This window comes from Fusarium flagelliforme (genome assembly GCF_020744385.1).
Source record: "Fusarium flagelliforme strain FIESC 12 MPI-CAGE-AA-0113 chromosome Unknown B0J16scaffold_8, whole genome shotgun sequence".
NCBI classification, from domain to species: Eukaryota; Fungi; Ascomycota; class Sordariomycetes; order Hypocreales; family Nectriaceae; genus Fusarium; species Fusarium flagelliforme.
The window spans coordinates 1,316,008-1,330,471 of record NW_025763510.1 but is presented as its reverse complement, the minus strand read 5'-3'; the positions used below and the strand labels follow the sequence as shown (position 1 = coordinate 1,330,471).

General features: G+C 47.6%; 7 protein-coding genes across 7 annotated transcripts; 2 read left to right on the top strand and 5 right to left on the bottom strand.

Annotated features, from left to right (window-relative positions):
* The first annotated feature begins 1,195 nt into the window (after window positions 1–1,195).
* B0J16DRAFT_311477 (S-adenosyl-L-methionine-dependent methyltransferase) lies at window positions 1,196–2,248 on the top strand. The gene is made up of 2 exons (XM_046125006.1): window positions 1,196–1,969; window positions 2,024–2,248. The coding sequence occupies exons 1-2, from the start codon at window positions 1,306–1,308 to the stop codon at window positions 2,197–2,199; spliced, it is 840 nt and encodes a 279-aa protein (XP_045977903.1). The 5' UTR covers window positions 1,196–1,305; the 3' UTR covers window positions 2,200–2,248.
* On the bottom strand, window positions 2,228–3,849 carry B0J16DRAFT_350414 (major facilitator superfamily domain-containing protein). Its single transcript, XM_046129047.1, has 2 exons — window positions 3,651–3,849; window positions 2,228–3,541 (listed from the first exon to the last, which is right to left on the bottom strand). The coding sequence occupies exons 1-2, from the start codon at window positions 3,742–3,744 to the stop codon at window positions 2,346–2,348; spliced, it is 1,290 nt and encodes a 429-aa protein (XP_045977902.1). The 5' UTR covers window positions 3,745–3,849; the 3' UTR covers window positions 2,228–2,345.
* Window positions 3,850–4,045: 196 nt separating this feature from the next.
* B0J16DRAFT_350412 (uncharacterized protein) lies at window positions 4,046–5,650 on the bottom strand. The gene is made up of 6 exons (XM_046129046.1): window positions 5,495–5,650; window positions 5,419–5,444; window positions 5,326–5,369; window positions 4,979–5,278; window positions 4,463–4,929; window positions 4,046–4,414 (listed from the first exon to the last, which is right to left on the bottom strand). The coding sequence occupies exons 1-6, from the start codon at window positions 5,609–5,611 to the stop codon at window positions 4,211–4,213; spliced, it is 1,158 nt and encodes a 385-aa protein (XP_045977901.1). The 5' UTR covers window positions 5,612–5,650; the 3' UTR covers window positions 4,046–4,210.
* Window positions 5,651–7,123: 1,473 nt separating this feature from the next.
* On the bottom strand, window positions 7,124–8,211 carry B0J16DRAFT_350411 (uncharacterized protein). Its single transcript, XM_046129045.1, has one exon. It carries the CDS (start codon window positions 7,943–7,945, stop codon window positions 7,400–7,402), a length of 546 nt encoding a protein of 181 aa, XP_045977900.1. The 5' UTR covers window positions 7,946–8,211; the 3' UTR covers window positions 7,124–7,399.
* A 2,858-nt stretch (window positions 8,212–11,069) lies between these two features.
* B0J16DRAFT_276646 (glutathione S-transferase) lies at window positions 11,070–11,912 on the bottom strand (the record flags this gene model as incomplete). The annotated part of the gene is made up of 1 exon (XM_046123763.1): window positions 11,070–11,912. One exon carries the CDS (start codon window positions 11,910–11,912, stop codon window positions 11,070–11,072), a length of 843 nt encoding a protein of 280 aa, XP_045977899.1.
* Window positions 11,913–12,407: 495 nt separating this feature from the next.
* On the top strand, window positions 12,408–13,656 carry B0J16DRAFT_193122 (XAP5, circadian clock regulator-domain-containing protein). The gene is made up of 2 exons (XM_046122824.1): window positions 12,408–13,164; window positions 13,216–13,656. Exons 1-2 carry the CDS (start codon window positions 12,427–12,429, stop codon window positions 13,582–13,584), a joined length of 1,107 nt encoding a protein of 368 aa, XP_045977898.1. The 5' UTR covers window positions 12,408–12,426; the 3' UTR covers window positions 13,585–13,656.
* A 71-nt stretch (window positions 13,657–13,727) lies between these two features.
* Window positions 13,728–14,177, bottom strand: B0J16DRAFT_389442 (uncharacterized protein; the record flags this gene model as incomplete). The annotated part of the gene is made up of 1 exon (XM_046131814.1): window positions 13,728–14,177. The coding sequence occupies one exon, from the start codon at window positions 14,175–14,177 to the stop codon at window positions 13,728–13,730; it is 450 nt and encodes a 149-aa protein (XP_045977897.1).
* Window positions 14,178–14,464: the final 287 nt, after the last annotated feature.

Genomic DNA, 14,464 nt, shown 5'->3' with positions numbered 1-14,464 from the left:
CATTAGAGTGTTGGTAAGAGATATGGTGTCTTTCGAAACAGTCAGAAACAAACGAAAAAGATTCATCCTCTTGAGAGCTATGCATGGTACAGTTGATGTTGATCTGTTTCCGTTAGTACGAAAAATCAGACCTTGGTACGCCACAGCCGAATGGGTTGCACGACTTTAGTGCAATCAATTCTTGGTGGCGGCTCTGCAGTCTAACCTCCAGTTGGAGAAGAAAACAGGGGGGTCACTCAATGACGTTGTACGCAATATCTCTGGAAAGTTACAGAAACTGTTGAGATGTCTAGGTACTGTACTGTATAAGACTAGTGGGACTCGTATTAATCGGCTCTCAAAGGGCTCAATAGCGCCTTTACCTACAGATGACTTCTTACAATCATAGGAAAGCAAGCCACGAAATGTAACATTGTTTTTGTAATGAGCATGGCTAGAATTCAAAAAGGAAGCTCAATATGTTCCCCTCACAGCTTTGACCCCACGGGGAAACAAGGTCTAGCCCTCGGGAATTGACCCCGGATGACTTGGCAGCGAATGACAGTTGTTTTCATGACTACTTCATCTTGTGCTAAGCTGAGAATTGCCTGGTCTTGTCTCTGATATTGAGTTTTTGCTTCTTATTTGGGGTTTGTGACGGGGAGATTCCGCTCTTTTACTCCGCATGAGGGTGGTTGCGGCTTTGACGATCTGTTTGGTGGTTCTGAATGACAACAGAAACTGGTTGGAATGATGGACACTGAAACAGATCCCTTTCTTGAAGCGAATCTTTAAAGACCCAACCGTTTGATCCGATGCTGAAGTAGGTAAAATGGTAGGTAGATACTTATATTCTGAATCAGGGCCATTGGTAGGGGCTGTTTGGGTGGCCCTGATATGCCGGAAAGTCCGGACTTAAGCTGCTGCTGCTGCAGAAGACACGCAGATTCCTATTCTGATAACGAGTACTCCTGCAGCTGCATCAGAATCGTATTAACCAGACTACAAGACTCAGTTTGCGCTTAACACGATTTATCTGTCTAGACATACCTATGGATGGAGTCGCGTATTAGCAGGCGCCGGAGTTGAGCTTTCTCCACAGCTAGCCTCCGGAGTTGAGACTCACTTACGTCAGAGCCTCAACTGCGGAAGTGCCTCCAAACTCCGGCCGTCTCGGCTCCGGCAGTCCACAGGGTAGGTAGGAAGAGCATACGATCATTATCAATTGATTGAAAGACATATAAACCAGTTTCAATTACCACTTAAAACCTGACTTCTTAAACATTCTAACTTCTTCAAGTAAACTAAACATCTTCAATAGAGACAATGGCGTCAGCACACAACAACAACTACGGGCACGGCTACGGCGCTACCGAAGTGAAGCATCATGAATGGCGTACTGCAGAAAACAGCAGCGAACATCTTCTACCAAGACTCAAGTCTATTGTCAAGGAAAACCCAAAACTAAAACTACTAGATGTTGGTGCAGGATCAGGCACAATCTCGACATCATTGGCAAAATACATGCCTGAGGGAGAAGTCACAGCCACCGACATCGCAGACGAGATCCTCGCTCGAGCAAAGGACTACGCAGATGCCAAGGGCATTTCAAACATCAAATTTCAGCGCGCAAATATTTTCGAGCTACCATTCCCTGATTCAACTTTTGATATCACCCATGCTCATCAGGTTCTGTGCCATTTGGAGGCACCTGTCGATGCTATCAAAGAAATGATGAGGGTGACGAAACCTGGAGGTACTGTTTCCCTACGAGAGAGTGATATGCACATGTGGTGCATATGGCCTGAACTCCCAGCTCTTCTCAAGTTCCATCAGCTTCAGGTTAAGAACATTGAGGGTAAGGGAGGACAAGGCAAGGGAGGCCGACAACTTCTTTCATGGGCTTTGAAAGCTGGGGTTTCTCGTCAAGATATTTCTTTGAGCTTTGGGACTTGGTGTTATAGCGAGCCTGAGGATAAGAAGGCATGGGGTAAGTATTTGTTTGTGGTTAATCTGATGTGCACTATGGACTGACATTCTACAGGGATGGCGATGAAGGACCGGTCGCTAACTGGGTTTGCACGAGATAAAGCTATTGAGATGGGAAATGCAACCGGTGAGGAATTAGATGAAATGGCTAAGGCTTGGGAGGAGTGGATGGACACAGATGATGCTTCTTTGGGTATCATGAATGGAGAAGCATTAATCACAAAGAGATAGACGCAAACAAGAAAATTCAGACGAGAGAAGAAGAAAAGTATTTTGCTACAGAACCATCAGAATTCCAACCTACCATGTCTCATTTACATGTCTACGTGTGGCCCTCTTCCCACTAATGTTGTTGAGCTCGCAATACTAAAGAGCACTCAAGCAGCTACCCTTACACAGGTACCAAACCCCTTCATCCCGACGACTTTTGCGATCTTGCAAATAGGAGCCCATGCTCCGAGGACCGCTGTGACCCCTGTGCAAAGAATCATTGGGCCATACCTGGTAGCATACCCAAGACTATCACCAGTCGCCAGCGCGTTCCCAGCAGAGATGAGTGCACCACTCAAAGGGCCAGCAACAACGAAACCTAACCCACGACCTCCAAGTAACATGCCAAACACTAAAGATGTATCAATCATTTCGTTGTCTCCTTTGACTTCCTGAAGAGCGCCCGACCAGGTAGCACTGAAGCCACCAGCGAAGAATCCGTAGAGAATCACAAATACCACCATGGTGCTGATATGGCGGTTCAGGCCCCATAGAAGAAACACTGGGAGTGCGCTTCCTAGAGAGGAGATCAAAATGATTTTGGCAGCAGAGACCCTATCGCCTAGCATGCCGTGGATGAGAGACCCGGGCACAGAGGCAAGTGAAAAGAGCGCCAGCAGGATCGGTCCAGTGACTGATGAGAGTCCAATTGCGCTGGCGTAACTAGCCAGATAAGTACTTGGCATTAAATATCCAAGTGACTGGACGATAATGCCGAACTGAAGCATCCAAAATGACGCAAGTCCCAAGAAAGCAAAGCTGATAGGTCGTGGCCTTGAGTCGCGGCTGATCTCAACTCGAGGCTTGAGGAAGAAAAGAGTAGGCAAAGTCATAGCAGCCGAAGCGACTGTCCAGGAAAGAAGAGTCGCTTTGAGTCCAAATCTCTGAAGCAAGACATTGAACAAGAATGGCATAACAACACCAACAGTCGACTTGCCCGCCCACATCACACCGTACGCAAAACCTTTGCGCTCGACGAACCATTCATCCATGTAGAGTGAAATGGGACTGAACAGCAAACTGCACCCAACAGCGTACAGAACACCCTGCGTTGCAATAAGTCCAGCAACGTTGCTAACGAATGCAGAAGAAGTCAAGCTAATGATGGTGATGGCGAGACCAAGAGGACCGCACCATCTACGCATACGAGGAAAGCGATTAAGGGCAATGAAGGCAAGAGGCATCATAAGATACATGATTCCTGTCTGAGATGCGCCAATTGAAGCAATTGAACTTGGTGAGGCTTTGAGGTTTGCGTGCGCGGTGTAGTATTCTTGGAAGATGCCGAAAGATACAGAGTATCCTGTTATAAGTCAGGTTGTTATTCATTTGGTGAGATGAAGAAGAAACTTGCCCCAGATGGGTGCTTTGGGCAATTGTGCAGCAAGCGAGAGCTGTATACGCTCCGCGACCTCGATCAGTTGGTGGAAGAGCGTCGATCGAGGTTTCTGCTTCATTGTCGTCAGGGCGTATACTCGCCAGTTCAAGAGAAGTTGTTGTTGCCATGATTGTCTTTGCTGATACTTCGATAGCCAAGACTGTGGTTTAAATCACGACTATAAATACTCAGTAACAAAAGTGACTCAGCTAAGCAGACCTCGGTGAAGAGACTTATTACCCTTTTAGGAAGCTTAGATGTGTTTAGGACCAAGAGATGAAGTCATGGTCTATCGCGACTATTCCCGGACTAGCCAATTGAGTTTGCGATGGTTCCGACATCGCAGCTTCACATTGGATTGTAATACAAGGATAATCAATTATTGTATTTGTTGAATCTCAATATTTGAGGCACAATGGAGTACATTTTCGAATATATTGAGCTATCGCCACGACTTAACTATACTGCACTGTCGCTTCACCACTGCCTGGCTTGTCATACCTCAGGTCTTATCAACACTCAACGCCCGCTCGCTTCTCTCCAACACGCCCATCATAAACAACGCTTAAACAATCTCGACCCTACTTCAACAACTTAAAACCCACCGTTGGGGTGGATTAGCACCTTGGTATATCCATCAATTCTCTTATCAAACTTCTCATAAGCTACCTCAGCTTCATCAATGTTGATCTCATGCGAGACAACAAAGCTAGGCTTGGCCCGACCAGAAATGATGAGGTCTCGTAGGTAACGGTTATAAGACTTGACATTACACTGACCGGTGCCGATGGTAAGTCCCTGTGGTCATGTTAGTACTCGTCATCCATGAGGAGAGACCTGCTATACCTTTTCAAAGAGCTTTCCGAAGCTAAGACTGATCATTCCCTTGGCAGAAGCATCGTCAGAAGCGCCAGGATCGCTAGGGACGTAAAGGCCTGGAATTCCAAGACCACCACAAGCTCTAGTAACGCGGATCATGTTCTCGAGAACAATGTTAGGCTGTTCCTTATCACCGCTGTTGCCCACAGCTTGATACCCGACAGCATCAACAGATCGATCAACCTCTCCGTCATTGGCCTTGATTATCATATCCACGGCATCGCCCTTAGAGAAGTCAATGGCAGTGCAGCCGATCTTCTCGGCGGCTTGAAGACGCTCGGCAACCCGGTCAACGACGAATACTCGTGACGCACCGCGTAGAACAGCCGAATAAGCGGCCATGAGACCTACAGGACCAGCACCAAATACAGCGACGCTCTCGCCTGATCGGAAACCGGAGATTTCAATACCGTGCCAGCCGGTCGGGAAGATATCTTCACACAATGAGCGACTGAAGCAAACAACAACCAATGAAGGACTCACCAGCGAGAAGAATAAAGTCAGCCTCATGCTCCTTGCCAGCAGGCAATTTGAGAGCGTTAAAGTCCGCATATGGAACTCTGATATACTGCGCCTGACCACCTCTGTAAGGGCCCATGGCGACATAACCGTAGGCGCCTCCTGCAAAGCCAGGGTTGACACCAGTACAGAAAGCAGTTCTGCCCTCTTCACAGTTACGGCAGCGACCATCGGCAACATTGAAGGGCATGACGACGCGGTCTCCTTTCTTGAGAAGGGTGACGCCTTCGCCGAGCTGCTCGACTATTCCCATATTCTCATGGCCTGTGAGGTGTCAGTAAGTGAAAAGACTGAGAGAGATTGGGAGTTACCGAATGTGATGCCGGGTTCTGCTGCCGTTCGGCCTTCGTACATGCTGCTCATTGTCAGCTCCATCGCTGCCATATAATAGTATCTCTACTCACTGCAAGTCGGAGCCACAAATGGCAGCCTATAAGTTCTGTAAGCCATTGCAGTAGATGTTCTCGAGTCAAACCTTACAGTTGTGACCTTGACAATGACGTCGTCGGGATGTTCCAGCTTGGGCAGTTCAATATCTTCTACAGTGACCTTGTAAGGGCCCTGGTAGTTGACAGCCTTCATCGTCTGTGTAGCCATATTGAGTATTTGATTATATTCAAGGTATATGATGATGATCAAGAAGGTAAGTAAGTGCATGTATTCTCCAGGTCCATCAGCATCTTATTTATACCCCGCGCTTCCAAGCCGCCCAGGCCGGAAGTTGCTCGGCATTGGATTCTTTTGCTTGTCAACGTCTCTTATTGTGTTGCCTCTTCAAGATGCGGCGATGGCAGGGTAATGCGGGGAAGAAGAAGTGGCTAACTTGATGAATGAACTGCTATTCTCGTCAATCTGACGTTCAATTTGACTCCACATACTCCATACTCGATGGGCAGAGGCGACTTTATTCTATTCGTTCGGGAAATATTCTATGAGTCTTTTATTCTCTCAATTGGGTTGAGACGATCAACTTTAAAGTCAAGCCTACTCGATGTGGAAGTAAGTCGTGAGTTGATAGGTGTGATGGTGGGTATCAAGCGGCGGAAATAGCCCAATTGGGCGACCAAAGCCTGGAAGTCTCAACCCACGCTGAATAAGGAATATTTCTCCGCAACTCTTGAGAGTGGGCAGAATATTATGAGAAAGATTATTGTTCTGGCAGAGTAAGGAGACCCAGAGAATATCCTTAAATTATGTCCATAAATGAGCTCCGTAGTTGGTTCCTCATTGAGACTTGTCGTCTTGAACAACGCATACAATACATCAAATAAAAACAAGCTCTGACTTCGTTAAGAGTTAAAGGTTCTCTCGGTTCCCATTTCTTTGACCTGCATACTAAGGTATGTGAAACCAGATAAATGGGTCGCTGAGCAATGGAGGCTTGAAAGTGCCGACATACTGTCTTACACTTCACTGCAGTAACTCGATCAAGAGACAACGCCCACTCAAAAAAACATTGAGGCTGAGACGTTGGATGAATTAGACTTTATATGACTTGGAGCCTCAATTGCTTAAATGCGATTCTTGCCGAAACTTTACACGATATTGAGACAAGAGGCTGACGCATAATACCCCCAGAGCAATGGAATGAACTATACAATAGCCAGCGGCTCTGTTGCAAATCTCGATTGGTGGCTCATATGGAGACCATTGTGGTGAGTGAAATCGAAGTCTTGACAACTAACTCATGGTAGGTCAACGTTCAAGCAGGTGTGTTGCGGCGACAGCATGGCGTTGCGTGGTGAAGGCTTCCAGAAACACAAGTGCTTCCAGGGAAAAGTCCAGATGACAGAACTCAAGCCTGTATGTATTCACATTGCATAATTTTGGTGAGACATGTCACGGCAGGCATGGCTCTAATTGAATGGCGTTCCGGCGTTGAACAAAGGTCTTTGTTCTTCTCCCTTGATTGTCTCACAAGCATGCGATCTCCCATATCGACCACACCGCCTTGTTTTTCTTTGCAGCACGAGATATTCGGCATCGCCAATCGAGTTCCGATATCGTTGGTATTCCCGAGGTTACTGAGTGAGTGAAAGTGGGTGGTGAGACGTAGTAGCTTGCGCAAACATTTATCACGAGGTTCACAAGTTCATGGGAATGGTCAAGTAGCAATGCAAATTATTTTCATTGATTGTCTAGATTAACTGCTCTGGCAGGTTCGCGAATGGTTTTGTGGGATTGTAGTACCCAGGTATCGTCGTAAAATGAATGTCATGGTGATCATGAATTAGATCTTATCCGACCGTCGTCACGGTGTAGTGTAATAATAGTTGATGTAAAAAGGTGGTACCCCAACGCCATAAGCTTGCGCTTAGAAGTTATTAAAAAATGTTTGTCCAAAGTTGTCGCGAAGAAACGAAGGTGTGGTTGTGGTCCTGCCCCTTACAAGACAGCACGCATCTCGAGAACGGGGACCTTGATAGAGGCTTTTGTGCAAGTCTCGTACTCAGTACCCTTCTTGCTTGTAGTCTTGCAGTCAGACATGCTTGCGCCAGAGGTCTTGTTGCCAGTGGCCTCGAACCAACCACCCTCCTGCACACAAGCCCAGTGCTGGGAGATAGCAATGACGCCCTTCTTGTGGTTGTACTTGAAAGAGGCAGAGTCGGCACCGTTGGGAACCTTGCAGTTGTAATATGTCTTGCCGTCAAAGAGGTCCTTCTTGTTGAGCTTGTCTGCGTTCTTGGCGACGACCTTGCCGGAGCAGCTGGCCGAGTAGTCGAGGGCAGCGTTGTGGAGGTCAAAGGCGACTGTGGCGGTGTTTGTGCGCTTCTCAGAGCTGTACTGAACCTTGTAGACAAAGTCTGAGAGGTTCCAGCTGGAGACCTTGGTGCCCTTCTCCATACATGTTGGTGCAGCAGCTCGGGAGGGGAGCTTGGTAGGGATGGCCAGAGCCGAGGTGGCGAGGAGGACAAGGCTGAAGAATTGCATTTTGGTGATGTTTGGGTTGTTGGAGATAGAGATAGATAGTCAAGAAACTAGGAGAGTTATATGTAGTAGTGGTTGTGAGGAGGTTGGTTGTTTAGTTGCTGCTAGAGAGGATTGATAGAGCGGGGTGTATTGGATGATCTTGTAAGTTAAAGTCAAAGTCAATGGATGATCAAGTGACAATTCAAGGGCGGATCAGAGCTTCTTTATACTTGATAGTGAGTCTGGTCTAGAAGAGAAGAGAGAGTGAATTATGCATACTACTTAACGTTATGATAGGACCGAATTCACTACATTCTCGAGCACAAGCGTTGATAGTCCTCCACTCCATGTCAAGTGACGTACCACTCAGTAGCAGTAGCAGTAGCAGTAGCACATTCTGAAGGTGCATTAGGTCTCGTATTCCCCAATTCCTACCGTCTCCGGGTGGGGCCGTGTCTTCAGCTTTCGGCTTCGGCAGTCGGTCTCGTGCATAAGCATGCATTGGTTTTGACCAAAATAGCAGCTAAAGTAACTATCACGGTCCAGAACATTTGCCTCCCATGTGTTTCCCAAAAAGATACTATCATTTCATGGGTTGAATTATTAGGGGTACGTTGTATTCTACGATCGGTCGTCGCGTTTCGTTTTTCCCTAATAGCGGTAATGCTACCTCAACGTTGACAAGGTTGATGATTTACCGTTGGAATGCCATGGTGCATAACGAATTACCAGAATGGGCAACGCTTCCACTTGAATGCCTGCGAGGACCTTCTGTAAGTCCAACGCCAGCGACCCGCTTACAGTGGAGGTTCCAGTGGAGGACCCGGGAAGAGGCCCGGGGTCTGGACCGCAATGAAACATCAACGACTGGTGGACAAATGATTCTATTCTCTATCAGAGTTGGTCAAGTCTCTGCAAAAGTCAGGCTTTTTTTACTTTGCCAGTTTATTGATATTTGTTTCTTGCGATAATTGTTCACTCTACCCGCTTCAACGGTTTAGCGTCACAGGGCCATCATCAAAGTCTAGAGGGAGGTTGGCGAGCGAATGCGGAACATTCAGTAGAACGATCACCAGAAGCAAACAGACGAACTACCTCAGTAGGTAACCTATAAGCTGATGGATCACAGGAAGAATCCCACTATTACAATATTAAATACTTGTCGGTCAAGAGAGAAAACATAAATAAACAAAGCCACCATTGGTCATGATCCCGAGGCAGGCAGCCAGTTGCATTGTCCTACAGGGTACGACATCTCACTCACGATGTATTGCATGCATACAAGTCACGACACGAATGTACAGCAATGCTACGATTCATGCCTCGTGGCAAAGTCATCGTCAGCCGTGCCGTGTCTTGCCCTGGCATATTCCATTGTTCCATGTCAAGCACGGAAAACGCGGAAAGATAATAATAATTAGAGGCTGGGCATGTCTAACTTGTCAATTCTATTGTGCTGAGATCTCCACCAACCTTAGCTATATCCCGCGACGATCAAGTGAGAAAGTCCACTTCTCCGCATAAACGAGAGAAGCAACAACAGTGATAGATCAATGACTTACCTCAAAGGCTCAACGTCATGCCATCGGCGTCGACGGTGGCTGGAACCTACAGCAGGAGCGCTGGCAACGTTTCCATCAATTGTTCCGAGCATATACACTACACGCCCTGTCACTGCCCTGTAGCACAATTACTCAGGTTAAACCTTGCATCCTCCAAAGCCTCCATCTAAAGCAAGCAAACAAACAAAACAAATCTTTCCACGAGAGCGGTCTGCAACGGCATCATCGGGCGATTGCGTCGCTGAAATCTCACAGCATTGACCGCCATCGATCTAATCCAGAACCCTGTCTCTTTTGTTCCTGTGTCACCCCGCAGAATAGAAAAGTCCTCGGCCTCGGCAGGGATCTTCAGCTCATGACCTGCATTCTGCATGGTGTTGCTAAACATGGGTACAGCTACATCGATCCACCAGCTATTAAGTCAAGGATCGACGACGAGCAAACAACGGATAGTGGAGGCCCTTGACGTTTACGTGACATCGTTTCCGTCTTTCTGCATCAGCATGTATTTTTTAATTACCGTGTTTGTTGACAGGTATCTTACGAAAATATTGTGCTTACCTCGGATAGAGCACATTCATGTGTGACATGACAGAAAACAAGGCATCGTATCATGTCATTATCGGCCGCCGACTCCGGAGCCGGTGCACTACATGTGCTATCCTCCTGCCAGAATCTATAGGACTGACTTTGTTTGCCATATGGTACTCAAGTTGAACAGCTGACTCAAGAGGTCAATACTGTAAAAGATAAGGACGTTTGTCGTAGGATGAAACCTGATCGATGTCGAATAATGCCTGCTTTAGTCGTTCATGGTGACGTGCTCTTGGCATCTCGATAGAGATGTTTGAGAAATGCAAGTGCAGTTCATAATGATTCGGGAACCCCGAGATATGTTTGCTGGGAAGATACTCGATAACTCTCTAAAGGATCCGTTCCCGATACCTTGTTGTCCCCAAACACACGAGTATCACTTTTGGGAAGCGCTACTGTAGTATAATCTATAATCGCCGGTGTCAAACAACGTCTGCGTGACATTGGGAGGCACCAATACTGAATGTTTGGCATCACTTCGTTATCTGAACCGAGTAACGGTATAGATAGGAGCTTGTGCTCTTTTCTAGAAGGCTCGCCAACACTGTGATATGGAGGTTGAACGAACTATATACCCTCTGAGTAACCCCTTCGCCGTTTGGTTCCGAGATCATATGGTCGCAATACTGTCCCAAGTAACGAGCACTTTTGCATTCCGAAATCTGTAAGAGTATGTGGTGATAGGAAAGCCTTGCCGCTGAAGGTAATTTACTGCGATTGGATAGTCATGTCCCCTCAAATGGTCCGGCGTGCTCAAGGTTCTAGCCAACGTCAAGAGTCAAGCGGCGTTAGATAGCTATACAACTTGACAAAGGATCAAATGGTTTGCTCAAATTGGATAGATTAGTTGTTCATGTGCTGATATGGTAAGGAATGTATGGTTTCGATCGCAAGGAACCTGACTGTGTGGATTTCCAAAAGCGATCAACTTGAGTATAGGCATGTCTAGACGGCATTTGGCCATACACGAGTCTCTAGATAGACTCTTTCTAGGGAAGTCGCTTGCCTGATCGTGTAGCTTGCCCAACCTCAGAGTTTGTGGTGTCCTCAGCATATCTCTTGTAAGCAATGATGTACCGCTCATCAGCGCTCCATGTCTCCTTAACACTATCGCGATCCAGAATCGCATCATACCACTTGTTCCACCTCTTCCAGATATCGCCATCTTTACCCTCTCCAGAGGTAGGAATACCGTGACCACCTTCCTTGTAATGATCAATCAGGAATAGGCGTTTTGCCCAAGGCGCCAGGCAAATATCCACAAGACTTAATGTCGATCCGAGAAACCATGGCCCTTCAGGATCCATTTCCTCTACCAAAACCTTGATGCGACCTCTTAACTCTTCTCTCGCATCATCTAGACTGAAGGGCTTATCTGGAGTGTGCTGCATGAGCTTGTACCATGCAGGAATGATGCGTGTACTGATGTGGTCGATCCAGATACGACATCGAGCTCGCTCATATGACTCGGTAGGAAGTAGACGAGGGCCATACTTGGACTCATCAGTGAAAGCCTCATCGAGATACTCGCATATGATATTGCTCTCGAACAAAGCCTTCTGCTCCTTGCCTTGTGCGTCAACAGGAACTGCGAGTGTTGGAACCAGTCCACGAGGGTTCAAAGCCAAAAAGTGTGGCTCTTTCTTGTATGGGTTGATCTCAACATATTGGTGGGGGATCTTCTTCTCATGGATGGTGATCCAGCTTCGTTGAACAAAAGGACAGAACCAACCGCCGTAGAGCTTCAGTGGGTGCTCCTCTGAATGCCGAGCAGCGAAATCGGCAGCTGCGCCTGTGGGCTCTGGAGGCAGTGAAGTATCAACGCTGGCCATGATGGTTCTTTTGGTGTAGTTCGCTAAGTTTGAGAAGACAGGTCTTGAGAATTGGAAACGCTGCATACCCAGACAGAGGTGATGAACTGATGTTCAAGTGAATGACGTCGAAGTAGAGGTGGAGTTTATAGCAGGGAAGGTGCCCCGGATATAAGTAGACAATTGGACTCGATTAATTACGCAGTGCGGTCGTCATTGCCTATCGCAATGAGTTCTAATTTACACCATCGTAGGCCGTAGACTAGGTAGCTTGAACTTATCGCAAAGTAAGCTCTGAAGCACTTTAATAGAATGCTGATGAGAATCTGTAAGTCGCCCCGAGTAGTCTCACTCGGGACTATGTGCTAAGTAGGTACCTAGTTGTCGCACTGTCCTCTCGTATCTTACCCGGAGAACACAGTGTATGTTACAGGGAGTGACACTATTTTCTTATCGTTATCGGAGCTAAACCTCCAGGAAACTTTACACTTTACTTGCAGTATTCTTTCCCTCGCGCTCAAGAATAAACTACAAAATGTCTGATTCAGGAGCCTCGCGGTTTACGCCGCAAAACAAAACCACCCATGAACGCCTATCGACACATACAGTAGGCCTCGTCGCTCTCTCCGATTTTCGCAAGCGACGCGCCGAAGTCCTCGAACAACAGGAGCGCGAGTCCCGTGAAGCTGCATACTCAGGCACGTCCACTCCGGATGCTTCCCTGGCAGGCACTCCTGACAACGCTGGCAGTGATAGCGGAAATGGTACACGACCATTGAAGAAGAAGAAAAAGAAGCAAGGGAAGAAGTTGCTGTCGTTCGATGACGAGGAGGGCGAGGATGAAGAGCCAGCGATAAAGCCCAAGTCGAAACCCCGAAAGGCCAGTGCGGACGAAACCGAAGGAAGCGAGGGCGAATTCAAGACCAAATTCAAGGCCAATGCTTCAGTTGGAATAGTGCCGAAAGCCATGACCAAATCCGCATTGCGCAAAGAAGCCGCCGAACGAGACGCTTTGCGACGCGAATTCTTGTCTATCCAGGAGGCCGTCAAGGCGACCGAGATCGCTCTCCCTTTTGTCTTCTACGACGGGAGCAACATTCCCGGTGGAATTGTTAGACTGAAGAAGGGTGACTTCATATGGGTCTTCCTCGACAAGAGCCGAAAGGTCGGCGCTGACTTGGGTGTTGGCGAAAAGGCAAATGCAAGGAGAGAGTGGGCCAGAGTTGGTGTTGACGATTTAATGCTTGTTCGCGGAACTACCATTATACCTCACGTAAGTTGCTACATCAATTGCGCTCCTGGATAGTTTCTGACCATTGTATAGCATTATGACTTCTATTTCTTCGCCATGAACAAGACCCCGGGCCCTGACGGCGAGCCTGTCTTTAAATATAACGCCGAACCCCCTCAAAAAACCGAACCGGTCGATGATATAGTTCCTCAGGAAGGCCTCACCACGCCTGCTTCCAAGGCTGCTGCTGCTAAAGCGGCTGCTAAAGCGCTGCCCGATATAAACACCCTCGAGGGCGCCGATGAAGATCCCACTCTCACAAAGGTCGTTGATAGGAGGTGGTACGAGAAGAATAAGCACATCTTCCCTGCTAGTATGTGGCAGGATTTTGACCCGGAAAAGGACTACGGGAAGGAAGTGCGGAAGGATGCTGGTGGAAACACGTTCTTCTTCTCGCGCTGAGTGGTTGTCGACGGTCACGAAATACCGAAGTCGTTGGAAGTGTTGGGTGTCGATTGGTGTTGAGCGTTGGATATGTCACCTTTGGATCACGTATTGAATATGGCCGAGAGCTCGCATAAGAACTCCTTCGAGGTGAGAAAGCTTCAACCAAAGAGCATCCAGCCTGCCCAGCACGCGCCTGCAAGAACCCACCAACCAGGCCAGAAGAGCATGAGGAAAATGAGGTTCCCACTGCCAAGAATGAAGACGGCGAATTCGTACCAGAGCTTATTCCGTAGCTTCTGTATCTTTTTCGAGTTCCAGGCACTCGCAAGAGCTTGACTGGACATGTTGAAGCCGTGGAAGGCGCTAAACTTTGCTGCGACGAAAGCTTTAAAGGTCACGGTTTTGCTCGCATAGAGGACGCTTGCGCAGGTGATGCTCGCGACATAACAGGCACGCAGGCAGAGAAAGATGGAGACAGAACCGACGAGGCTCTGGAATCGAAGGGCAATTTGTAGGGCAGGGCCGATCAACCTGGTGATATCTGAGCGGGGATGGGTCGAAACGCTTAGATCCACTTTGGAAGCGGTTAGAAGCGTCGCCTTGTCCATGATCGCGATCTGGGAGATGGTGTCTCGATTGGGCGGGAGAATGGAAGCGACAACGAATTGAGTGGAAACCCTAGCAAGGAATACTGGGGAAAAGCGAAATTATGATGAGACAATGTCTTTGACTTTGCAGCAATACATACCGCTCGTAGATAGTGTCAATGGGTTCTTGGTGTTTTATACATGCATCCATATCCATCCATCGCCTTCAATCTGTACCCCCACTCTACCTACATCTTGTCAGTTAAAACGCTCAAACGCGAGACTCTTTTCCGTTTAGAACGGTCACA